The following is a 26362-nucleotide window of genomic DNA, read 5'->3' as shown; positions in this document are numbered from 1 at the left end:
CTATCCATTATTCACTTTTTTTATTGAAACCCTTAGGAAGAAGGGTGTTAAGGTGTTGGAGGTCATAAATGAGATGTAAATTTGGGATGCACTGTGGGGCTTAATAAATATTTTGACTTGTCAAACTGTTTGCTGACCAAAAATGACCAAAGTCCAAGTGTTTGCAGAACCAAAAAGAATTCTCAATCAGTTAGTGTGCTGCTCAAACTCTTGATTTGGCTTTTAAAATTCATTGTAAAGGCCTTTTCTTGTAGCATTATTGCTTCTCAGAAATATACAGCGAATTTTTATTACGGTGTTAGAGTTTCTGTAGGTCTGTTGTGAACAAATGAGAAATACTTTGTGTCTCACTGATGGAAACTTTGTGTACTGTTTAGGAAATTCTGCAGTGATTTCTTTTGGAAGTTTATCCTATTGCCTAGTTTAGTTGCTTACAACTATTTGAAGAGCCTGTATGTTTACCATGAATGCCAGATGCTAATACAAATAGCAAAACCATGGAAATGTAGACAGCTCTTTATAATTGATCCGTCTGCCTTGGGTCTTATTCAGGGTGGCCTTTCTGGAAGACATTTTAAAGTATTGTAAAATAGTCTGCCAAAAAAATCTGTAGCAACAGTAATGGTCCAAGCATCACTGATTTGCATGGTACATTGCAGCAGTGACACTGGTGAAATTACTACTTTTGCTGATTCTCTGCCATTCTTCTCTTTTTTTCCCCCTTTTATTTTTTAAATGGCCTGTACAAAACTGGAGGAAGTAACTCCTCAAACAAGTCTGTTTCCTAGCTTTGATTCAATGAAAGTGATATAAAAAATTCTTAAATGGTTAACATAGGTATTTTTCAGCTCACTCGAGCAGATTTGCATTGAAATAGTGAATCCTCAATAAACTCTTGATTCATTTGTCTAGTACTAGAGTCAAGTGAGCTCTGGAAAGACAGCCCATAAGGTTTATCTGAATCAGACTTTATCTACACCATGAACTGTTGACAGGTGCAGTAGCTGATTGCCAAAATTACTCTGGAAGTAGAAACATTCAATTTGAGTACAGTATATGCTTCTATGCCTTTCTGGTATTCCCATGTTGCCAGGTGTTTGCATTTCCTTCCTTTACCTTTTCTCAAGGATGTATTATTTTGGGTTTTAAGATTGATACTTAGTGTAGCAGGATGGACATAAATGTAAAGAGCCTGATACATTCCCCTCAGTTCTTTTTCTCCTGAAGGATTCTGAAGCACTGAGAGTCCTCTCCAAACTTCCAGAGATGCTATCTCTTGATGAGGACACTAAAGTTCTCATGCCCCTTTTGATCCAGTGTGGGCTGAAATCTTGTGCCTGCTCTGTTTTCTGATGGATCTTATCTGTATGCAGGAAGTGGGCTAAAAGAAATTATTCACAGTGCTTCAAACACAGAGAAAGGTTGCATTTCACATCTGCAAGGACGTTTGCTTCAATATACTTTTTGAGCATTTTGTTATGTGTTTAAATGATAACCTTTTCAATAGCCTTTTGAAGATAGGGCTTGTTTAAAATGCTGGGTGGAAAATCTGAAGTATCTCTGGTATCAGGGAGACAGGAAGCTGTAGTATGTTATCTCACATTTTGGCAATTATTCTGAGAGTGCACATGAGGATTCCCCATCAGATGTCATAGCTACTCAGTGTTCAGTCTCCAAGGATGTATATCATATTGGGGGATTAAGAAGTTAAAATTTTTTAATAGTTTAAGCTCCAGGTCTGCAGTCAGTTTAATCTAGTTTGAGGTTCTCTGCAGACTTGTGCTTTTCAATACCCCTTTCCCTGTACCTGAATTATTGGCTGTGCAGGTGTGAGGTGAACCACACAGGGAACTGAAGCAGAAAGCTGATTTTTTTATTTCTCCCCTCTAGACTGACTCAATGCATGATTTTATGAAAGGTCATCTGGGAAGGGAAGACATGACAATGAGTGGGTGGGCATTAGGGGAGGATGAGGTTAAATCCAGAGTTTTATGTTCAGTCATGTAATTGTGGAGCCATGGTGTGAACACCAAAAGGTGACTGGTTTGGTTGGCTATGCTAATGTAATAGCTGGATATAAAAGGGCTTCAGTAAAGAACAAAATTTACTACCAGGGGAAGGCTCTATGTGTCGAGATTATTTCTAACTATGGAGTGCATAGAGAGGTGACATTTGAATAAAGTTTCTCTTTAAACTGAAAACGTCTTGGCCAATCACCTATATGAAAAGAAAGGGTTCATTTTCATCTGGAATCACTTTGAAACATATAATAAGAATTCCTGTGCTAATTTGTATGTTGAATTCTTCATTGTAGAGAACTTGAGCAATGAAGTTCTGATTTGCCCCAAGAGGTTCTTTCCTGATGAAGATCACAATCTGGTAATCTGTGTGATAGCCTGCAGCAATCTTTTCCCTAACTGCATCTGTGGGATAGCTCTTTGCATGGAAAAGTTTTGAGCTATGCTTTGAAGTGGAACTCATAATATTATGTATCTTGAAACATGTTGGAAATGAAGTATGTTCCAACTCACTATGTAGTGAGTTGGAACATACTGCAATATGTGTGGTTCAACTTTGTTAGAACTTCAAAGATTTAACCAATTGTAGTTTTCTTCGTATGGAGTTGCACTCTTAATATGCATGTACTTAACCTCATGTAACAAATGTGACCAAGTTGTTTGCTTCAAGACTTTCTTTACAAAACATTTAATAGCTAGGGGGGAGTTATAACTACTCAGTAGTGGTTTTCTGGTTTTGCAGTTTTATTTCCTGAGGTTCTGTTTGTTAACTGACAATTAATTACTAATGCAACATATTTCACTTTCTCATTCCTCATGCTGGTGTTTTTTAAATTTAAAAATTCTTAAAGAAAGTTCACATAGCAGTTTGTAAACTGTAGTTTGTTGTAATTTCTTTCTATAGCAGCTAGAGGACACGTAGTGACTAGAAGACACAGACATATCTTTCAAAGCCAGAATGTTCTATAACAGCAATTTCTCTGCAACTGAGAGCTCCTAAAAACATATTTTAGTAACATATGACACCTAAAACCTGTTTTGTACTCCGTAAGAGTGGCAGGTGCATAGCACCCCATGAACAAATACCTAATTAAATTGGCTTAGTATTTATTGGACTTGAAACTGATACATTTTTGGCATTTTAAGCATTTTGAAGTGTTCTGCCTTTCCATGAGCAGAAACCTATGAAAAGCAGAGTTGTAGGTGCCTGCATGACAACTGGAGTTTTTCTATTTGAGCTCCCTCAAAGCATGAGAAAAATTTAAAGAACTAAACCAACATAGTCTGTTTTCTTTATTTTGTGGCTTAATTAGGACTTGTTGCTAAAACAAATTGATGTGACCCACATTACAGAATAGGAAAATGGAACAAGGAAAAAATACCCTTTAATTAATGCCAGCATGTAATGTACGACGATGAGGATTTTCAACCTTATGTAATAGAATCTTTTTTAAAGGTCACCACCAGCAAAATTTGCATGTTCTAGGCTCAAGTATTTCTTGTATTTCCTCTCCACATTTACCTTCCCTGAACTCCGCTCCATCCTAAATACAACCATCTATCTATTTAATTAACCTAGTAATTATGCCGCATTGTTGGCTATATTAAATCATTCAAGTACAAGATAGGTAGATTGTGTAATTTTAGATCTTCTTTCCTAATGTTCTGTGGGAGAGAGCTGGTTAAACAAAATAGCAGCTCTTAAAATGTTTAAGTAATTTGTATAGAGTGGTGTTACAGAGATATTGTTCCTGCAGCAGGAGGCAAACTAAAATTTCTTTTTAAGCATGTGGTCTTAACCTTGAACCTCTTGGCTTGATGTTTGAGTTAAGTAAGTTTACAAGAGGCACATTTTACATTGTTTCAGACTTAAATTCTGTTTTGTGATTCTATACACATAAAAACAAAACTAGAGAAAATTAACATATGTGTTTGGGAAAAATATGGACTTTTCTGTACAAATCTATTTAGATTAGGTAATTTTATAACAAATTATTTGTATTCTGTCTTTACAGGACTCCTGGGTTTTTTTTTTTGTTTGTTTTTTTTTTCTTCAGTGCTAATTGACTATGCTTGTTATTGTACTATCTTTAAGTTTCTGGAGAAACGTTTTAAAATAAAACTAATCCATAGTATTCTGATAGTGATAGATGCATTAAATATTGATTTAAATATATTGCTGTTGCTAGTATTCATTATAAAACTCAAGTTGTAAGCAATGTCCTTTTTAGTTATTTAAGCTGTGTGCACATCTGTGTGTATTTCTTCCTTGTAATAAATCCTTCTTGAGGAGCTACCCAAAAAATTGTCATCCAAATAATCAAAAATTAAAATAAAAGAGCCAAAACATGGCTTGGACAAAATTTGACTAGGTTTTGGACATGATCATCTTTCTGTCACATTTAGAAAAGAAGTAAGTACAGATTCAGGATTTTCTCTTATGAATATACATCTCTGTCTTCTTCTCTCCTTCTCCAGCTTGAGTAGTTATGCTTAGATAAACAAGATTTGAGAAGATTGTTGACAGCAGCAGCTCTTATGGGGCAAATGGCTGGTCTCTCCAAATCTTACTGAGAATGTGGAGCCAGCACTGCAAGTAGAGTCCACTGCTGTGCTGTATTTAGATGAAGTGCTTTTGACAAGTCTCTTGAAACTGTGCGACCTCCTAGGGCAGAATTTCTCACTAAATTTCTCCTTTTCTTTCATTTGTGACTGTTTTTCTCATAGAGACAAGTCCTTAGGGTTTTAAAAAAAGACCCAAACAGCCAACAAGCCTGAAGCTCATCATTATTGTGATGGGTTTTCTGAATAGATTTCTTGGGAATGAATTTTATTATATTTGTTGTGTATGTCTTAGAAGAATCATGTAAATGGAAAGCAATAGGATTTGTTTATAGTCAGAAAAAAATGTAACTACTGAAGAATAATAACTGAATGTAAAAAGCCCCTCCCTGAGGATGATGCTTAGCTTCAATCAGCCAGATGAGAATCTTGTTCTTGTTTCGGATTTTTTTTTCTGAAGAATAAATAATTCTGACTTACTAACACATCACCTTAGCTTGCAACTAAAAAACTCTATTAAATATTGTGATACTTTGTGAGTCAGAAAGCTATCTCTTGACTTAAAAGTACTTTGAAATATAGCAGCTTATATTCAGAAATGGACTTACTGACCATCTCTTTATAAACTGAATATAAAACAGCTAAAAAGCTGTACGTGTCTCTTGTACTTGAAGCATATTTTCAGATAATAGGATCTTAGATCCTATTTTTGAGGGACTAAAATGGCTTTGAACTTATACCTTTGGGTATACTTAAAAATGTCTTTTAGACCTACAAAGAAGTTCAAACAGTGTTCCCTAGAGGAGAGAACTGAGTCTGATCTTTCACATCCTAAGTGCGGAGTTTGAGGAGATGTGTCAATGGAATCACTTCATCTCTTGAAGGGAGTAGCTTCCTTTCACTAGGCAAGTTCAGCAGGATGCTTATGATCCTAGAGGTTTTTTACATATTTTGTGATGCATCCCTTTTTTTTGACAACTGTTTTTTTCCCCTGCAGTTGGCCATTCCCAGCATCTCCACAATCAGCCTGCTTTGTTGTCTAATCCTGAATTTATGATTTTTCTCTTTTTTTCAGTATTTTTTAGATTGTTTGTATAGTGGTTTATTTTACTATGAGAAATCTTTAATTTTACTGTGAAAAATTGCATTTCAGTTAGTAAATTTTTATTTCAAATTTATGTTCTCGTCATTGTATTTCCTTTGAAGTTAGTGCTTTTTCTGTTCCATCAGTTTCCTCATTCTGAATCAGTAAGTTTCCCATATAGATTATTAAGGTCTTTTGGCAGGATGCCAAGGTATCTTTATAACCATAAAACCTAGATTATACAAAGTTCAGATCAGAGAGCTAGTTTTTAATGAGAAAATAGTAATTAAAAAAGCTATTTCCTCCCCTTTTAATTTCCCTTAAGGTTGTAGTGCTGAAGAAAATTTCTTAGAAACTAAAAGGAAGAATCAATATTGTATTGCAAAAAATTTTTATTTAACTTATTTAAAGTGAACCTTTACCTTAAACTTTGGATCTTACCTCTAAAGACCCTGCTGCCATAAAACAAACTAAAATTTCTGAGTATGGATATTAGTGAAAATTTAAGGTTGGAATATTTCAGAAATGATATCATAAGTATTTGAGTAAAAATCTCTGTTCCATCTGTAAAGTAAACACAGAGAAAATAGTAACCCTGTCTCCCTTTGAAAAATAAAATAGAGTTCATAAAGCACAGATTTGTCCTTAATGATTTCTACCCTTAATGTACCCTTATTTTGATTTTGGATTAGCACTTGGAATCATTATGGTGTAGGGACTTCTTGGAGTGCAACAGTTCAATATGTGCTTATTAAGTCAATTATAAAATACATATTACAAAAAGTCTCTGTGTGTATACACTCACATGACCTGTCTCTCAGTAGTGAGAGTGAAAAAAACCCTTGTATTTTGATATGAAGGGGAAAATAGATAGGTGAGTATCAACAGAGAAGGCTCTGAATTTCCTGAGACATTTCAGTCAAAATACTTTTTACAGACCCAACCCAATAAACCCCTCTGTCTAAAATCAGTTTAAAATAGTAATCTGCAGATCTATTAGTAGCAGGGCCTTGCAGCAGTTGCTTTATCATTAATCATATTGGACAAGATAATTTGCCAAAAATTTCAAGCAGTAGTAGGCTGTGCTTATAAAATAGAGGTTTTGTATTTGCACTGCTTCTAGTTATTCTCTGTTGTTGATAAGATCGTTTTTTTGTACCTTATTTTAGCTTCTTAATTCTTGCCCGCTTGCTTCTTACTACACTGCATTTTCTTCTTAAAAGCACGTTCTAAAGTCTCCCTTTAATCTAGCTGATTGATAGTTTTTACTTCTGAAATGTGACTTTTAGTTGTTTCTTTGAGGTTAGTATTTTATTGCTTTTTCTTTTGGTGTGTATTTCTAGTTTCTAGTGACTGCTTGCTTTGTGCTCCCTTATCTCCAAGTGATAAATCATAATTTCTTCCATATAACTTCCTAACCATCTTTGTGGAAAAGCTTAGCTTGATGATTTGAAACCTGACATTTTGTGTTCATAATTGACTTATTTTTCCTCTCTAAATTTCTTTGCTTGCACTTGGGTAGTGATGTGTAGAGGTGTAACTAATGCTACTAGTCTGAATTGTCAATTATACTTCTGTAAAATTAATTAAAATACATGTCTGTATAGTTGAAGCACAACTAACTTGAAGATAGTTTTTAAATTTTGGAATGGTTATATAAATCAGGTGAAGAATAATAACTTTGAGCGTTAGGGAAGCAATTGGAATTACTTCAAAAAGAAGCAGCATCTGAACACAGTAGAGATGAGACATTGTAAGAAGTCTACAGTGTTGACTTTGCTGTCCCAATGTCAAATTGCATTGTAAGTAGATACAACTTAACTTTTGTCTTTCATAAAACTAACAAAAATTGTGTGCTGTTTTGAGCTAACTGTGATCCATCTTGCTCTTGGTCCTTTTTCCTTTTGATGAGTTTGAAGAATTTCCCCATTTTAGCTGTAGTGTCCCCTTTCAGGAAGGAAGATGTTTGTCATTCTTGCAATCAATTAATTTTTAAAGGCTAGAGGTCAACATAGATATGTTAGTTCAGATTTGGAGTGTACATTTGAAATTAATTTCTTGATTATCTCAATTCACTTTCCTTATAAGCCTTGTGCCTGTTGTCCCTGAATGGAGTTTGCTCACTTAGGTCTGAGTTAAAGGTGCCAAAAGGTGTGCTGCAATCATTATGGGCATTCTGCCAGATAACATCTGGTTCAGACCGATCCCTCCAAAATATATATCAATGGACAGGGAAGTTCCCAGCATCAGTTAAATACTCTATAAGTGTACTGGTGGTAAGATCTGTTGTCTGCAAATGCAAGTGCAGCTGAAGTGAATTTGCTATAAATTGCCTTATCTAATGCCTGTCAAAACACTGTGTTGTTTATATACAATAGAATACATATCATTGCATGTAAAATGATTTTAAATATTTTTTTTTATTTCTCCATGTTCAGTCACTTTCACTCTGTGTAAATTTCTCCCCACTTTGCTCTTAATTGTTTGTGCTTCAGTTATGTTACTGAAATGTACTACTAGGAGGTCTTTCTTAAAGCATCTGATCCATTTAATGTATTAAAGTGGCTTTAAACATAGTTAAAATATACACTAGTTATAGAATCAACTGCCTGTAGTTCCTTTTCATCCATATGAAAAGTCTTTAGCTCTAGTTCTATTTCTCAATTTTTCTTCCTTGAACTCTTGAGAATTGCATTTGCTGGATGTTAAAACCACAGAAGATATGTGTTGATTTTCAAAGTAGCTGTAACATTCTTCTCTTCGCTCCATCTTCTGTTCCATTCTGTTTGCTCCATTCTTCTGTTCACTGGTAGCTGTGTTATTTAAAGAAGCATGAGGGTAGTGGGGCAGAGTGGTAGATTCTAAAGCTTTTTTTACAGTTGTATTGAATGAGAAATTAGTTTGTTTCTGACTTCCACCTAAAAGGAGCTGACTTTTGTTTGACAAGTAATGGGAAAATAATGGTTTGCTAAAAATTGAAGATGGAAAAAAGTTGAAAAGTGTATTAATGGGTTTTTGCTCTCTTTCTGGTCCGTAAGAGGAGCATGTATTGGTGATTTAATTTATATTAGCTTTAAATTGTACAAGCAGTATGCATTTTGTCAAAATTTAAGGGAGGAGCGAGTGAGATAATTTAGTATTAACCCTTTCTGGGAAGGGTCTACCAGAAGTAAATACAATATGTATGCTTCTGATATGAAAATTCTTTGGCAAGATGCATAAGGTTGGTTTCAAGTAATTCTGTTAGAAGACACAAACCTACATTATAGAAAGGAGTTGTCTCTTTCTTCTTAAAATAGTTAGCAAGTTTTAAATGGGTAGTCTCTACAGGGATACTCAGAGCCCAGTAGGGGAGTGCCAACATGGAGAAAGTTTCTTGGATGAGGGCCAGCGTAACAAATGCAAGCAGGCAAGCTTTGTGTCCAGACTTGTATTTCAGCTAATGCGAATGGATTTAATGTCCTTAGAGATCAGGCACTGTGGCATAAATTGCAGCAGAAGTACTATAGTACAATGTGCTTGGTTTCATTCGCTGTTGTTTTTGATGTTGGAGGATTAAGGGGAGGGGAAAGGATCAAATACCCAGGATGCTCTGTTTGGAGGAGTAAGTGAATTTCATTGTCGTCAGAACTAGATTGCCATATGAGTTCTGAAAAGCGTTTGGCTCCTGAGGATAACTGCTCTAAAAATAGATTTGAAGGCGAGGTTTCTCTTGGGTCCAGTTTCAGGTTCCAGCTGAGCTGGCTTTAGGAAACCTGTTTGCTCCTGTTGCAAACAGGAGGATAACAGTGAGGATATTTCTTATTCTGCCTTCAGCATTAATTTTTGGATATCCTGACACACTCGCTCTGCTGGTGGGAATCGAGCACTAATGTTATGGCTGACGACACAGGTATAATCCTAACCTTTTTATGGTGAGCAAATGTGTACTTGCAAATAGCAGTTATGTCTGATTTTATACTCAGCAAAATAACTGGCTTACTTTGGTATGTTTTCTTGCTAGTTTGCTGTCTAGTCTGTGTTACAGGCTGCCTCTGTTCTCTCTGATTACGTCTTTTCTGGACTAGAGGTATTCCATGAGTTTATGGCTGGTGGTTAATTGTAAATAATTTTTTGCCTAATAGATCATAAATTAACATAAGAGATACTGTTTTGTCTTCAAATATTTGACTTTAGAGTTATTTTTAGAGTATGTAATATTGCTAGGTGTCTTGAAGGTAAGCTAAAGTAAAAAGGTTTTCATACATTTTTGGGTGGACGTGACTTAATGGGGGGTGGATGAGGTGTAGGATTTTATAGATTTGCTGTTGAGCGGTAGACCGTGCTTTAAGACTTTCTGATGTCTGCATAAAGACATCTGGTGGTGTAAGCACAGGCTTACCAGATATGGCAAGTGACCTACTTCTGGCATGGCTGGCAGCATGTGCAGGGAAAGGGTTTGAGTTGAGAATTAACTGTTTGGAATGATCTCTGAGCCAGCTTCAGTCCTTGCAGTGTTTTGTTTTGACCCTGCATGGAGCATTATTTGTGCAGATTGTAGGTAAATTTTTTCTTACATAACCTCCATTTATATAAAAGTGTTGTGTGATCAAGCTGCCATGCTTGAGTTGTTATTCAAGAGTTTTGTAAATAATTTTGCTGTAAGGTAGAAAGCACCAGCATAGAAGTATTGTGACTATTGTAAACTACATTCTTACAGCAAAATCTATTTTGGAGGAATTTGCATGAAACAATCTCTTATACTGGAAAAAATATGAATAGTTCTGCTTCATTATATAAATAGGTTGAATTTTCTTTCATTTTCCTGTTCTTCTGATAAGTAAAGCTTCTTTCTTGGAAGGCAAATAGCAGTAAATGGTAGAAAACAGTAAGGCAAATAAGTGTGAAATGCAGTAAGATCATCTTTTCTGTTTGCGCTAGAACCAAGTTGCAATCTGGAATAATTTAAACTGTTTTTAACCTAAGGATTTAATTTTAAGTATATGCAAAGCTTTCATTGACTGCCTTGCTACACAGGTGAAGCCCTGCTGTTACATACTATAATTGTTTATTTATAGTATTAACATTACCAGTTCAATAGTACTATAAATCATTTTCATACAGTTGAACATATTTCTGAATGCAGACACTGCTTTTCTGTCCCTCAATTTTCAGGCTACCCATACATTTTCCACAAGAGAGATGTTAGAATGAGCTGTGTATATGGACCCTGCACACATATAGTTAGAGAACTGTGCAGTAGCAAATGATATATGCCTGATATGAGGCTAAGTTGCCTCAATTTCTCTCTGAATATTATTGGGCATTTGTGTTTAATGTAGAAAAGAAACTAAAAGTTGGTGTTTGATCGTTGAAGGGAGCAGTGTTAATAAAATAATAATTTTTTTCAGTAAAAGGCTGAGCTGAGTAAGAGTTCACATGGGTCAATGGTTTTTATTTGGTCTGAGCTTGGTATTAAGAACAATGAATGTAATAAAAGAGTATTTTATTACAACTGTAAACCTGCTGGCAAGCAGGGTCAGAGAGTACTTATATATAGTTCCTGTTACAAAAACAAGTTAGTCACACATCTCATTACTTATCCTTCAGATATACCATTTTATTTAAAAAAACAATTGTGTTGATATTTAGCTTCTAAGAGTATTTTTTGTCTTTTTCTATGATCAGTGTTGATAAATACATCTAACATTTCTTTCAATTTGTATAAAGATAACTCCTTAGCTTATCTCAATATTCATGACAAAAATTTTTGCAGCATTCTGTAAATCATGTAAGAAATAGTTCTGCTTGAATAACTGGGCCTGCATGTGGCTGAGCAGGCAAAAGTTGTTTTTTAGAATGGAATGAAGTGGAATAGACTAACAAATTTGAAACTGCAGCCAAGTGCCACCCTTGCAGCAGTAATGTCAGGGGCAGAAGAGCAGACCTTGAGCTTTGGAGGAAGGCCACAGGAAGGCATCTTTCTGATTACATATTTATTTACTTTTATATATATATATGTATATGCATATCCCTATTTCACTAAAACAATCCTAAAGCAACAGACTAAGCAATGTATGTCTTCTCTAGTGATGATGCCCATTTGAAACTTGCTACACATATGCTGGGTCAATGTCTTTCACTGTCTTTTGTTTACAATTATGTGTAATTTTTTATATAGATTTACTTTCCATATGTGCAGTTATAAGTGCACATATGGAAAGTAAATCTATATTAAAAATTATATGATTTTTGTTATGTCTGTGTCATCCTTTTACATGTATGTTCCATAGGACTGAAATTGTAGAGTTGTGTAGCATGGGGTGAATCTCTGCTTAGTTCTAAGCATCAGGGAAGGTAGTTTTAGTTGGCAAAGTGTTCTGAATTTGAAGTCTTACCCTTAACATAGGTCAGGTTTTAGAGTTTTCTTAGGCTATTTGAATTGTCACATTGGTTGTGTGAGCTATTTTGATTAGTTTTAAAACTCGATTTAGGAGAAATGCTTCTCTTGCAAATCTTTTCTGCTCGCCATACTGGCCTCTGGTGGCAGTCTGGGAACTGCGGGGAACAGATGCAAAGCATTTCGAAAATGTGAAGCTCTGTGTAAACAGACAACAAAGGGGAGCAAGGCAGAATTTTCAGCTACCTTGTAAGACAAATTAGATAGGGACTTTTGGTGTTTGGTTGGTTATGAGGCTTTTGCTTAGATAATCATCAAGCTTCTCACAGTAATTTACAGTGAAATTGAAAATAAATAAAGGTGGTAAAGTTAAAAAAAACCCAGTCAACCAAAAAACTCCACAACAACAACAAAACCTAGCATTGTTGCTCAAATGTCTAGTAGTGTATCCATAAGTGCCACGTTTTATAATTGTATCCTCAATAATAATTTTCTAACTCTTACATCCATTTTCTCTTCTTGTTTTATTTTAACAGAGACTAAGCATGGAGGAAGCAAGAATGGAAAGAAAGAAGGCCTCTCTGGAAGCTCATTTTTCACCTGGTTTATGGTAATTGCTTTGCTGGGAGTTTGGACATCAGTAGCAGTTGTCTGGTTTGAACTTGTAGATTATGAAGAAGTTCTAGGTAAGAATTCTAAATCTTAAGATTTTTCTAATAATGTTATGATATGCATTAAGTGAGTGCCATTTTTTGTTTTTAGATAGGTGATTTGTCTACTGTAGTGTTTACAAATTATCTACATGATAAGAATAGGCAGTGTGGTTCAAAATGTATGTTTTAATGCTGAGCACTATTATGATGTTAAAATGGGGATCTCATAAAAGGGTATGAACATCCTGTAGAATGTCTTTGTAACATATATACTGTAGTTAATTTGAGAGGTCAGCTAAATATGCAGTTTGAATTGAAGCTCTCAGAAACTCAGCCGTGGTTGAAAGTAGGCAGCTCATGCTAGCTGTGCTCTGATGGACTGTCATGCTTGTAGGGGTCAGTACAGCTGATCAGTCATCCTCTCATGAGTGAGATGTTGAATGACCTCAGTTTCAAGCTTATAGGGGTGATAATTCTATCTATCTCAATATGACAATTTTAAGATAGCACTGGTTAATATAATATTTAAGGTTACAAATTAATATCTCAAATTTCAAGACGTATGTCCATAGGAACAGCCATTTTCCCCGATGTTGTAGGATTCAATATGCACTTTTGCACTGGTGGATTTACAAAATTTACAAATCTGTTGGTACATGCTTTTTTTTTTTGATCTGGACTGATTTTTTTTTTCAGAAAAAATCTTCTGGTTTGAAACTTAGCTGGGTCTAGTGATGCAAATAATGTTTTTTGTATTTTTACCATGCATGCAGCCAAAGCAAAGGATTTCCGTTATAACTTGTCAGAGGTCCTACAAGGTAGGATATTAGAGAAATAATCTTGCTTTACAGTCCCTTGGCTGAAAGTTTTTATTTACTTTATTATAGTTTTAATTTTTTTTTAAAGAATTACGCTTCTTCTGCAATGACATGAAGCTCAGCCATTTATCATTTGTCTCATTCTTCATGGTTTTGAAGATGATATAATTCATATTTCTAGAGACTTATATTTTTGCACCAGTCTGCTGTGTTTATCCATAAACAGATATGGCTCCTTTCTATTGGGTTGCTTTCATAAAATGGTGATGAACATATTTTTCTATTCTAGACCCAAGTCTAAATTTTTTCTTCCACAAAACTGTTTTCTAATTTTATAAGTACCATATTAAGAACTGTATTTCATTTATTTTGATAGCAAGAAAGTTCTACCTCCATTTAAAGAATGACAAGTGTAGAAAACTGTCAGACTATAAGGACACAAAGTTCTGCAAACTCTGTAGAGTTTGATCCTGTTAAAAGTTGTGTCTGAATTTTATCAAACCTATAATTAGATAACTCTCTGCTTAGTTTGGTGGTCCCAGGACACTTAAATCCTAGATACCATATTTTTATGCTAAAAATTCTATTTTAATAGAAACTGAGTTCTCCTTTTGCATATACTTAGGGCTGATTGAGCTGCAGTTTCAAAAACAAAAAGTGAGAAAACTGATTTGTTAGTCTTACATGAAAGGATGGACAACTTTTTTTGTTTGCATGGCAGGTTATGCAATTGTTGGTAAAATTTGTGAATGGTTTTCCTTTGTCTAGGAAGTAGGCTGCTTACTTTCTATTAATTTGGCACTAAAACTATATACCTATATAGCTATCTATTTTCCAAGAATTTAGAATTGCAGAAAGCATGTAATCAGAAAACAAATGGCTATTATTTTACAAATTTTTGTTTTTGTTATTTTCCCTCAAACAAGTTGAATGCTTCTCATGAACTTAAATTTTATTCTGAGCAAAGCATGTCCATGTCAAGTATATAATTATAGACTTGCTTTAAATCTACAGGCTGCAAAATCAATGCAGGAAAAAGACAAACTTGTGTTTGATCTGAAGTGCAGGAAATACAGAAAGAAACTTGAAATATTTGAGTATTTACCAGGAAATATAAAATGTGGTTAAGAATATTACAGCTAGATTGTTAAAAAACCTATGGTAACAACCTATCATTGACAGTCAATCATTGCACATTGAACACTGTGCTGGACACAAATAGCCAAATCCCTAATTGTCTTTTCTTCCTTTCTTTGCACTTCTAGGCAAGCTTGGGGTATATGATGCTGATGGAGATGGAGATTTTGATGTGGAAGATGCTAAAGTATTGCTAGGCAAGTACAAATACAGGTGGAATAATCTATATAATTTAGCTGGCATATTCAAGTTTTGCTTTTTTGTTTTTAAGTCAAAACAATATTTCTGGTTTGTTTGTTTTTTCCTAGTTTGAAAACTTAAGTTGATTTCATTGTGATGAGTTTTTCCTTAATGCAAGTTGTAGGTAATTTTTGTTATTTTTCTTCTAACATAGCAATGTTAGCAGAAAGTATTTAATCTTACAGGATGATTTTTAAATTAGGTGGTTGATGCTGCTGTATTGAGTGTTGAAAGAAGGTTGTGATTATCAGTAAATTTATCAGATGCAGCACCTAAGATGCTTCTAGAATGAAAACATTGTTTATGTTAACATGTTAAGCTAGGTCCATTTTAAAATTACTTAAATGTGCCTTTGTACTTCTTAGATGACTATTTGTGTAGTGTATTTTTGTATTGTCTTCCCTCTATTCTGAATTCTCCACAAGTCTGTTCATTTTTTTGCCCTTCAGAAACAGTACATAACATGAATTTTTCTTCTCTGGCATTGAAACAATGGGTTTAGGCTTTTGTTCCTTGTAATTTGTGAGAATGTCTTTCTGCTCACTGTGTATCTTCAAAGGGAAATTTCAATCTCTAGTCATGCTTTATGATAGTGTTGTTTACTTACATCTTTTAAAGCACTGCCTTCTTCAGCTTCAGTCAAGTCTTGGATAGATACTTCTTGCCTACCTGATGGTAGAAATTTTACTTAAGTTTACTTTTCTTTAGATTTTCTTTAGTTAGTTTGTTCAAATTTAAACCTCTGCTGAGCACACAAACCTGTAAAATTAAACAAATTAACAAAGCAATGAACCCCCCAGCATAGTAACTAACAGTTTGAGCAGAGGACAAAATTGAATGTATCAAACTAGTCAAAGTTATCAGTAGTACATTAGGATGTTATAGTTTGCTATTTTCCATAAAAATCAGCTTATCTTATTTTTCCTACTTTTATCTGGAGAAGTAAGCAGGTCTTTGGGAGGATGTGTGTTCATTTGTTTAATCCCTTCACGAATTATAGAAAACCCATGTAATCAACTGAATCAGTTTGCAGTGGTGTGCATGTAAGAGTCACTCCAAAGAATTTCCAGCACTCCTATTGGCTACAGAGCTACAGATTGGGTGTTAATTATAATTGGTGACTAATACTTGTATAGTTATAATCCTAATCTTTCTCCATCTATTATGTAGTGTATAGAAACTGGATATTCTTTTCTAGATGGTCATATACAGGCAGAAACATTCTGCTGCTTTGTTCTATCTCTGTTTTATGCAGCCTGATATAGCTGGGAGTTCTGCCAGTACATGAAAGTGTTTCTATTCTAAGCTTGTCTTATCATGCATTTAAACCTTGTACTTCAAATGTGACCTTAAAAGGTCACAGATCAAGATTTATTTTTATTATTTTTGAAAAGTTACTTAGAAATAGGATTTAATATCACTTAAATTTGAAAATAATTTTTGCAGGATGAAAGAAATCATAAATTTTAAAGTTTTGTGACAGTGAGAAAATTATGTATATAAAAATATATTTTTTCCAATAACAAGCATGTTATATTATTCACTGAACTTTCCTGTAAGCTACTGTACTTGTTTACATTTACATTTACTTTTGCATTTAAAATTTAATGCAAAATAAAAAATCAGTACCACAATGCAGACTGAAATTCTTTCATTGATGTAGAAACAGGAAGCCTGGATTCCATCTTGAGGAATTTTTTCCAGAATTAAATCATTGTAGTAAAGGAAACTGAATAGTAAGCCTACTTTCTGAATATTAAGTGCAAAGCTCCTTTTATTTGTGAGGATTTTGTTAGGAAGGCTTATTACTTTCTGGGATTTTTTTCTGGGTCAGACTGCCATAACAGCAAGTGGTTTCTTTGGTGCAAAAGGAGTTACTAGAGTTTGGTGTTTAATGATAGGGATGCATATGCTTTATTCTCTTTTGATCTTTAGCTATCACAGCACTAGTATTGTGTATTGAAGTTGTGATATATGCAGTGGTTTAATGTTGTCCACTTCCATAACCATTAGTTTTCACTACAGATTTCAAGATTGAATATCATGTTAATGAAAAAATTAAATATCTTAATATTAAGTTTAAATTAATTTAACTAACATTTTGAGAAATGCTTCTACTGCTATGAGTTTATTTTGTATTTCAAATATTGCTTTAATAGCTGATAGTTTAATAATTTTCTGTATTACTTGGCTATACCTAAATAGAATAATTAAAATTTATTGTTTTATTTCTTGTTTGTATAAGGTATGATAAGATCTGTTCTTTATTATTTGTTGGAATCAAAGTGGGTTTCATGATTAGCTTCTCTTGAAGGATTTGTGTAATTTTCAAAAAGATGTGCGAAATTTGTCCTTCCTCTCTTCCCCCACTCCTTGTGTAAATGAAGTAAAAAACCCAAAAAAACCCAAACCACCTGCACCCACTCCAGTCAACCAACCCCAAGTAATTATGGAGTATTATAGCATTTATTTTAAAATTATCTGTGGTGGAAATGAAAACTTGTTGAAGCTAATTTGCCATTATCTTGCAGATTTTGTCTTTTTCATAGATATTTCTGAGGTTCTGTTTACAGACTTCCTTCTGGTAATGTGAAGAGAGGCTCTGTAACCTGCTCCTTTGGGGGCTGCTGTTTGCAGTACTTTGCTTCCCAGTTTTTGTCCATTCCAGTTGTTCTCAGAAGGGTGTTATTAGGGAGAGTGCTACACATCTGACCTTGCTTTAAATCAGTACAGTGAAGCAGTGGCTTTAGTGGTATTACTAAAAAAGTGGCATGCATAGGGGTACCAGTGTCTGTTGTAATAGTCACTTTGGAGTTATGCTGTTTCTTTTGTACTTATCTCCCTTTTAACAAGCAACAATATCCTGAGAAATTCTCCTTAAATGCTTGCAGTAGTTAGTACAGTTTTGGAACTGCAGCCACAGAAAACAAACCCTTTATTGTTTTTGTGCATTTAGTTCAGAGTAGTCCAGCTATGCAGAAAATGGCAAAACCCTATCCTCATGTATCAGCAGTCAAATGGTAATAAGCAGTAGAATCCAAGTAAAAATAAAATCTTAGTTTCTTCTGGTTCACCTCCAGTAGAAATATATGTTTGCAGGCAGTCACACTGAGATTACACATTCAAAAAATCTATAGTGAGATTATAAATTAAAAAGAATGCTTTTGCGCAGTTCAGCTGTTTAGAATAAGTTTCATTCTCTTCCCTATTTTTCTTGTGCTCTACTGTAGCGCTTTCAACTATTGGCTTGTGCTCATTTTCAGACGAGGTGTTTACAGGAAAATAAATATTTTGTCTTGTTAAATGCATGTAGGGAAGTCCAGTGCCGTACTGCTTGTGGTAACTATTGAATGGACAAATATTTTGACTCCTTTCTTACTTGGATTTAAATTTTCATGTTAAGACTTCTCTTGAAATAAAATAGCTATATTCTTTTGAGTTCCTGCTGATCTGCTTTTGTCACCATTTTCAGATACTTGTTATGATGCTTTTGTGAGCTTATCAGTTATTACTTTGAAAAACACTTCTTGATTATGGGGGTGAATGAAGATGAAAACCAGAGTATTAGTGAGTTGGCAGTTTTTCTATACTCTTTAAAATCCTGTGGTTTTTTCCTTTAACTCAGGCTGAAGTGTTGCCTGAGGGTTTTTCTTGGTTTTGTTCTTGGGTTTATTTTGTTAAATTCAAAGGCCATAATTTTCATCTGGGATAATTTTTGCAAATAATTGGAAAGAAAAGGTTTGGTTTTTTGGGGTTTTTTTTGGTTGGGTTTTTTTTTTTTTTGACAAATACTGTAAGACATATTCTTCCAATTTCTGTGGTTCTCTTTGGAGTCCTAATATTTTCAAAGAAAATAATGCTGCTGTACTCCATTTTACAAATATAATTGGCCAAAAGTCATATTCTTGACTTCATGCAATAACAGGGGCATCTATATATGATTCTGTACATGTGTACAAAAATGACTTCTTGAGTTCTTTTGGGAGGAGTGTGTTGTTTTTTTCTTTTGTTGGATTTGTTTTGTTTTTCCCCCCATTATGTTTTTATATGAGATTCTGACAGACTAGGATGACACAAACATTAATTCTGTATTTATAACTTGGATTATACTTTTAGGATTTTTAGATTCAAGTTTCCATTCTTATATTGAGATTTTGTTCTTCAATAAATATCCTTACTTCAGTTTATGTCTTTATATCTTGTATTACCCAAATTTTGAAAACAAATTACAATAATTGAATACTGTGCATAAAGTTGTTCATAAAATTTAATTTTTATAGAACTAAGCCATGGAAGAAGTTGGAGAGGGATATTTATAATACGTTGATTGCCTCCTGGATTCAGTCTGTCATTTTTAAACCTTTGGGCTATCCAGTGAAAAGTTAAAGAGAATGGCTGGTCATTCAAGTAGAGGTTCTGGACATCCAGGTACAAGGATGTGGAATATCATGGACTTGGAAATTTCTTCTGAATTATCATTGATAATTTCACTATGTGCTGTAAGAAAAACATGTTGAAATGTGTTAAATGTCTCTGCCATGATTTTTTTCTATCTTGATTGTTTCATTAACCTGCATCTAATATTGCTTTGTAATCTGCATGTGCAACACATTCACTTAATTTTATGTTTAAACAATCTGTCTTCACCTTTAGATCACTTTTCTGCTTGTCTTTTCAAAACAAATGAAGGTTTGTTCTGGTTAGAAGTGGGGGAAATTCCTCCCTCTGCAGCTTTAAAACATACCAGTAATTTGTTGTTTCCTGGTCATTCTCTTGTGCTTTTCTTAGAATGGAAAATTTGAAATATTATTTAGTAACAACTGTAAAACAGTGATTTTAATTAAAAAAAAAAAAAACAAAAACAAAAAACAAACCTATGCAAGACCTCCCCAAAAACAGGAGGGGGAAAAAGCATAAGCCATGGCTTATTTGCACTTTACAAATGCCATTTAGATCAGTGGGTCTTGTAACATAAAATAGTAACTTCTAATATTAGGGTCTTTAGCAGTGATGAGGTCACTCTTTGCTGTTCTGGACTTCTCTGCTTTAGCTCTTTACCTTGCTTTAGATTTTCTATATAAGAAAACTCACACCCTGTATTGGCTGCCTACTCATTTTTATCTGGTGTTCTATATATCCTCAGGTGTGGAAATAATTCCTGAGTATCAAGTGCATCATACAGAAATCTATCATAGAAAAAAATGTTTCAGAAACTTCTTAAAAAACCCAAAGAAGCAAACAAACTACAAACCCACCAATTAGAATCCTCACTTCTAAGCAAAATCAAAATTCTGCATGGATAAGAATGTTATCCTGAGCAGTGTGTCTGTGACAAGATTGTTTATGTACTCATTTAAATGTTATTCTCGGCCATCAGTTGCAAGCTCTCAAAATTGAACGTAATGGTTTAAAAAAATAAAGAAAACAAATTGGGTGATTTTAAAATAGTACAAGATTACTGATAAAAAAATTATCTTAATGTGAATGCTGTGGCAGAAAACCTGAATATAAATGGATTTAATTTTAGGACTAGAAAGAATGGAAAGCAAAGCTATTGCCTTTTTTCTCTCTCTCTTTTTTTTTTTTTTTTTTTTTTTAGTAAGATTCTGGCATAATATTTTGCATGTTTATTGCCCAAATTATAGTCTGTGTGGGAAAGATTCAACTTTCTTGATATCCTTCTATTTCCTAGTTAGCATTCCTCTAAAGACTTCTCTCTGTGATAAGAGATGTCTTTCACAGATCCTTCTTTTACAGTTTCCTCTTTCCACCTAACTGCTGTCTCTTTTTTCCCCTTCCCTCTCTCTCTCTCTTTCCTCTATTCTTGTATAGGCCTGACCAAAGATGGCAGTAATGAAAATATTGATTCCCTTGAGGAAGTCCTTAATATTTTAGCAGAGGAAAGCTCTGATTGGTTTTATGGCTTTCTCTCATTTCTCTATGATGTATTGACTCCTTTTGAAATACTAGAAGAAGAAGAGAGCGAAGCTGCAGATGATGTTGATGGTACGTCACAGAATGAAGGGGTTCAGGGAAAAAAGACTTGTGTTATTTTGGATTTACAGAACCAGTGACTGAAAGACTAATTTGATTGGCTTTCAAAAATGTCCATGAAATCATCAACTTTAATATAGCAAGAATTTATGGCATTGAGGGGAACCTGCCAAATGGACACTCTAAAGATTGAACTAAAGTTAGCCATGCAATACTATTTCAGTAGCTGAAAGCCTTTCAATAATTTTTCCATTTTTGTGACAGGATGGCAAATATTACACAAGTGTGTAAATATGTAGAATAAAACGTGTATCTGTGGTTGTGTAGTTGGTTTCTGTATGTGCTTCAATTTGTGCATTTTGTGCACAAAATTTACAAAGCTTAAGTGTAATAATCTCTGCTGTTAACACTATAACATTTGTCTTTCTAGCAAACATTAACTGAAGCATTTTGTAACAGCCTCGAATGTAAAGTATTCTAGCATGACTGCATTTTGTAAATACATATTTTTATGTTAATCCTTAATATAGTCATGACAATGATAATTCTCTATATTATATTGTGAAATACAGTTTTAATAAATAACTTATTCTGTGATTCACTGATTTCTCAGATAGGTTCTTTTTACTTGTTCAAAGACAAGCACTAATTTATAAGTGCTTGAAAATTCTACAGAAACATTTATTTCTAAGTTAGCTACACTGTCATATGGTTTATTCCCACTGATTTGTCTATTTTCAAACTATCTTCAGTCATTTCTTTAATATGACAATCACATCAAAAGGGCTGTTCCAAATTTCTTTTAGTTTTTAAGGTGGGCCTTCTGTGCAAGTGGGAAGCTATGATTATGTATTTCTAATGTAATACTGAATATATTAAAGACTAATTGAAAATTAGAATTTAATGTCTTCTATTCCTTGAGAAATTTAAGTATTTAATGTAGTTTTACAAATCTGAATCTTTTTCTTGTGAAACTGTTCTATGACAGTTGTTCCAAAAATACTTTTCATGTATGTGAATTCTGTCTGCTATCATGAAGTTACTGGTATAGAAAGGACAGTTTATAATTGTGTCCTGCAGTTTGTATGAGGTATCGAAAGCTGAAATGGAACTATCCTTTTAAAACATGAATAATGTACTCAAACAAATTACTATTAAAAATTGTATAAAATTGTTTTTTGTAATGCCTGCTTTGCTTAAGTTTGTGCTGGTTTCCTATATGAGGTTGATACCCAAGTTTAAACACTAGTATTTGCAGGCTGTGGTAGGCTGAAATTTTAACATCTTTCTAAAATAAATAAAATTTCACTTACTTTGGCATGCAATTTTTAAAGCAATTTAACATGCCTGCTTAAAAAAAAAAAGGTATAAAAATATGCTAGTGTTAAGCAAGTGAAATGTGATGGCCTAATAATGCTACTCAAGGTGTACAAATTAAATAGAGCCATGAGAGCATTGGTCGCATTTTCTTCCAAATATCTGGGGATTAGGATATAAGAAAGCTAACAGGATATAAATTTAGTGGTTTTTAAAATAAGATATACAAAGTGTAAGTAAAAAAAAAATAAATAAACCCCTAAACATTATAACAATAAATATTAGTAGATCTAGAATATTACTCAGTGGTTTGTTAGCAAGTGCAAGAAACTTGCAGTGTCTGAGATGTAGGAAATAAGTAAGCTTGGGTTGTTTTGTTTTGGTTGAGAATTTTTTAAATCTCAATTTTTGAAGAAGATTTGAATTGGAAATAAGAGTTTCATCACTGTTTTCGGCTAATAATACCTCTCAGTGTGAATTTAAAAATTGTCATGGAACACTGAATTCTATTGTAGATACTTCAGTAATGGAACTAGATAACCAGAAAGCAAAGAGAAACATCTGCTATAAGAATATATATAATGAAGTTTATACAAAATTGTTAAAAAATGAATTGATATACTGGAAATTTTTCAAGTGAAATTGAGGTGGCTTGCTTGAACCATGACAGAGCTACAGGCACTGAGATAGGTGATCATTAAACAGTAAATTTGTTTAATGTGAGCTGCAGATATGAAAGGCAGGCCAACAGAGTTCTGATTTGACATCGTGCAACTTCCTGTTTGGTTTTATTAAGTTATAAACATCAGCTCAAAAATAATTATAGTAGGAATGAAGAATTTGTCAGGGGAGAAGGGTGAGGGGTGAATGCAAGAATGCAAAGACCCAAAGACCTAAGTAAATATCTTTGTAGGGTACTTCATTTCTGGAAAATAGTCTTCTCAGAAGTATTCTGTCTTGCCTGAGGTTGTTCCTGTTGAGTTAAGAATTGAACTCTCACCCATGGATCTCTTCAGAGGTTTGGGAAGAGTTGGTTTTCATGTATTCTATTAATGGTTGTGATTACAAGCAGAACTTGGCTAGTAAGGGTGACAATAAGATTTAGTTGAATCTTCAGTTATATAAGCATGGCAAGCTTTTTTGTTTGTTTATTAATTTGTTTTAAAAAAACATCTAAAAGCAAAAAGCGTTAAGCTGAGTATGATGTGGAGATAAGCAAAGAAAACTGAACAGTATCCCAATTTTCTTGTGAATCCTCACAAATAGTTTGAAATTAGTTGAGGAACTTAAAAACTAGATTTTTAATTTGATTGTTTGTGACTATAAAAATACAGTCATTAAAATTTTTTAAAGTATTTTTACAGTGTGAGTTGAATGCTGTGGCATTTTGCCTTCTATTATGTTAGAATAATTATTTTAGAGAGCAAGGCTGCTACTTTTTCCCGCAGTTTCTGGTTTGAGAATTTAAAACAGGAGAAAATTATAGCAAACAATATTGGAACTTGCTGGGTTTTATGCCTAGCAAGGAATACAACTTTACTGATTTTATATTAAATTGGACATGCAGGTTTCATTAGATACCTTCATATTCCTTGCAGTTAATTTATGTTGTTTTCAGAATGCCAGAAATAAATATCTGTGACTAAAACTGTAGTGTTCCAGTTTGTCCAGTGTTTTTAGAAATCTGTGGGCTGTTTTATTTTGTCATTTCTTGGTAAATGTTTGATATTTTAATTGCCAGTTTTCAAACAAAATACTGCATTAACCTTTGTAGTAAAGCTTTTGCTTGCTTTCTTGTGATACTAATCAAAATAAATTGATAGGGGTAAAAATCCTTAATACCTGTACATCTGAAATGGCTTAAAACTTTTGGGCGCTTTGAACCCCAGATTTCTGTGACCACCTTCAGCAGTATTTAATTTGAAGGTTAAAGAGTGTTATATGGCAGAGAGAAATCACAATGCTCATACTATATAGAATAACTTTGAATTGAAGAGAATAAAGAGTACCGAGATTGTTTGCATATCTGTTAAAATTTTTATTGTAAAATATTTTGCCCCCTTTAAAAAATTTTCATTATTAGTTAGCTTCAATTGTCTGGCTTTAGAAGAAATCAGATTTTCATAACTGTTATTGGTATAGGTTGCATTTAGATGGCAGCACAGAAGAAGAATGTATTGAAGCACGAGAAAGATTTTAATTTCATTTCACGGTCAGATGGGAGAGGTAAAACCTACTTGTATTGTAAATGTAATTTGGGAGATGGGGAAAGCTGTTGTGTACAGATCAGTCATTTTGGAGAGATGTGTTACTGTGTTCCCTGTTTGGTTTCCATCAGATAAGCATCTATCATAATGATGTCACAGTAGCATGAAATACATTGTCTTTCTCATGGTCAGTTAGGATGTATATCTCAAGATGAGGCTAATAAAGTTAAGATTTACTTGTTGGTTTCTTATATCTGCTCATACAAGGTGCAGCATAAACATCTGTGACTTCAGGGAACAAAAATGCTTCCTACCAAGTGTATGTGATGTGGATTTTTCTTCTGACATTAGAGAGTTAAATAAGCAAGAGATATTAAAGCAACGTGTGGAGAATATACTGAAGTTTGGTGGTTTTTTTGTTGTTTAAGGGATTTTTATGCTAGTTGTATGAATTAAAACTCTTGCACTTGGAGAGTTACAGGCTTTGATAAGACAAGCACTCTGAGCTCAGTTAAAGGTAAGTGGGTGTTAGCTTCCTGTCAGTAAACTAATTTTGTTTAGCAGATGACCTTGTATATCTAATATAGCATATTTTAAATGCACAATAATAGTATTAATTATGTGCAGAGGGATGTACAAACAATCATTATTTTTTCTGACTTGCAGTTCTTCTGGAAAAGGAAAATAAAAAGGAGGGAAAAAATTGTTCATTATTTTGGCTTACAGATTTGTATTTCCTTTTTTGGTACTGCAATTTTAACATCTTTCATTAATTTTTTGTGTGACTAAGGAGGTTCTTGATGTAACATCATAAATTAAAGCAAGAGTCTGAACACCAACCCTGGTGTTTTAAAACTTGACACTTTATATCCTGTTGTCCAGGCTTTGCATAAATTACAGAAGGGTAGCAAGCTCTGTCGGCTCCTTAGTGCTAACCTGGCCCATGTCCTTTCTGCAGTAAATGCAAAGTAGTCTCTCCCTTTTTCCCATCTAAGTGGATAAACCACCTTAATTAGCTTATATTTGTTTCCTGGTGCTGCAGGTTAAAAGTGTTTATGCAGGTAGAGGTTGTGGAGAAATTGACTTAGAGGAAATTTTTCACATGGCAAAGCCTGTTGTCTAGCAAGCCTACTAAAGTTTTCAGGATTATTAAGTGAATAAAATTGTATTTGAACATGCTAGGTAGCTCAATAGATTGTTAAATATGAGAATGTTATTTGTCAACATCTGGGAAACTGCTCAAAAATTGAGAGCTATTTGCCTATTATTTCTGTTTTGCAATGATTATAATTCTAAATAAAAATAGTATTTATGTATTTTTCTTCTGATGTTCAAATTCTGAATTTCTGCTCTTACTTGGGGATTGTCTGTGGATAATGTTCTTGAAGGTTTATATAGAGAAAAATAGAGGAAAGAACTAGACTTTGTTGCAGAATAAGAATTCTTTGTAATATTCCTGAGCTTCAAAAGGTCATTTACAATAGCAAGCTGACCACCTTTAAGCACTGTATGAAAACGACCATTTTGAGAGGAGCATTTTATTTTTATAATGACTATTTAAAGGAGTTATTTAAAAAAAAATATTGTAAACCTATCCAATTATGTTAACTTTGAACTCAACTTTTTAATTAACTAAATCTAATAGTAGCCATTTCTGACCTTCCATTATACCCACATTTGATGTTATAAATAGTATATTTTCTTCTTGCATTACCAGCATTGGACATTTATGTGAGATTGGATGGAAAAAACAATGAACTTTAAAACTAGCTCAAAACAAGTGTGAAACCACTTTAGAATAACAGTCCACAAGTTCAGCTACATGATTTATAGAATTCTGGACATTTGTTTGTGTGCCCCTGTGCTGTAAGAGCCTAAGTCTTGGATGAATTCCCTTAGATGCTGGATTTTGTCACATTCTCTGGATATTTCTGTCTTGGAAAACCAGGTGGT

General features: G+C 33.8%; 1 protein-coding gene across 20 annotated transcripts in view; it reads left to right on the top strand.

Annotated features, from left to right (window-relative positions):
* The window catches only part of ASPH (aspartate beta-hydroxylase), a 107990-nt gene that overhangs the window by 3803 nt on the left and 77825 nt on the right, over positions 1–26362 (top strand). For 6 of the 20 annotated variants that reach the window (XM_077783438.2, XM_077783430.2, XM_085572121.1 and 3 more), the window contains exons 2-4: positions 12580–12729; positions 13470–13514; positions 14780–14848. In XM_077783438.2, the coding sequence (XP_077639564.2) occupies positions 12580–12729; positions 13470–13514; positions 14780–14848 (264 nt within the window). Of the gene's footprint in view, positions 1–2314; positions 2380–9262; positions 9579–12579; positions 12730–13469; positions 13515–14779; positions 14849–26362 lie in introns of those variants that run through there. The other 14 variants (XM_085572134.1, XM_085572132.1, XM_031504035.3 and 11 more) reach the window with 8 other exon arrangements.

The sequence above is a fragment of the Lonchura striata genome, chromosome 2, assembly GCF_050655825.1.
Source record: "Lonchura striata isolate lonStrDom1 chromosome 2, ASM5065582v1, whole genome shotgun sequence".
Classification (NCBI taxonomy): Eukaryota; Metazoa; Chordata; class Aves; order Passeriformes; family Estrildidae; genus Lonchura; species Lonchura striata.
The sequence above is the reverse complement of the archived record's forward strand: the minus strand, read 5'-3'. Positions and strand labels throughout refer to the sequence as shown.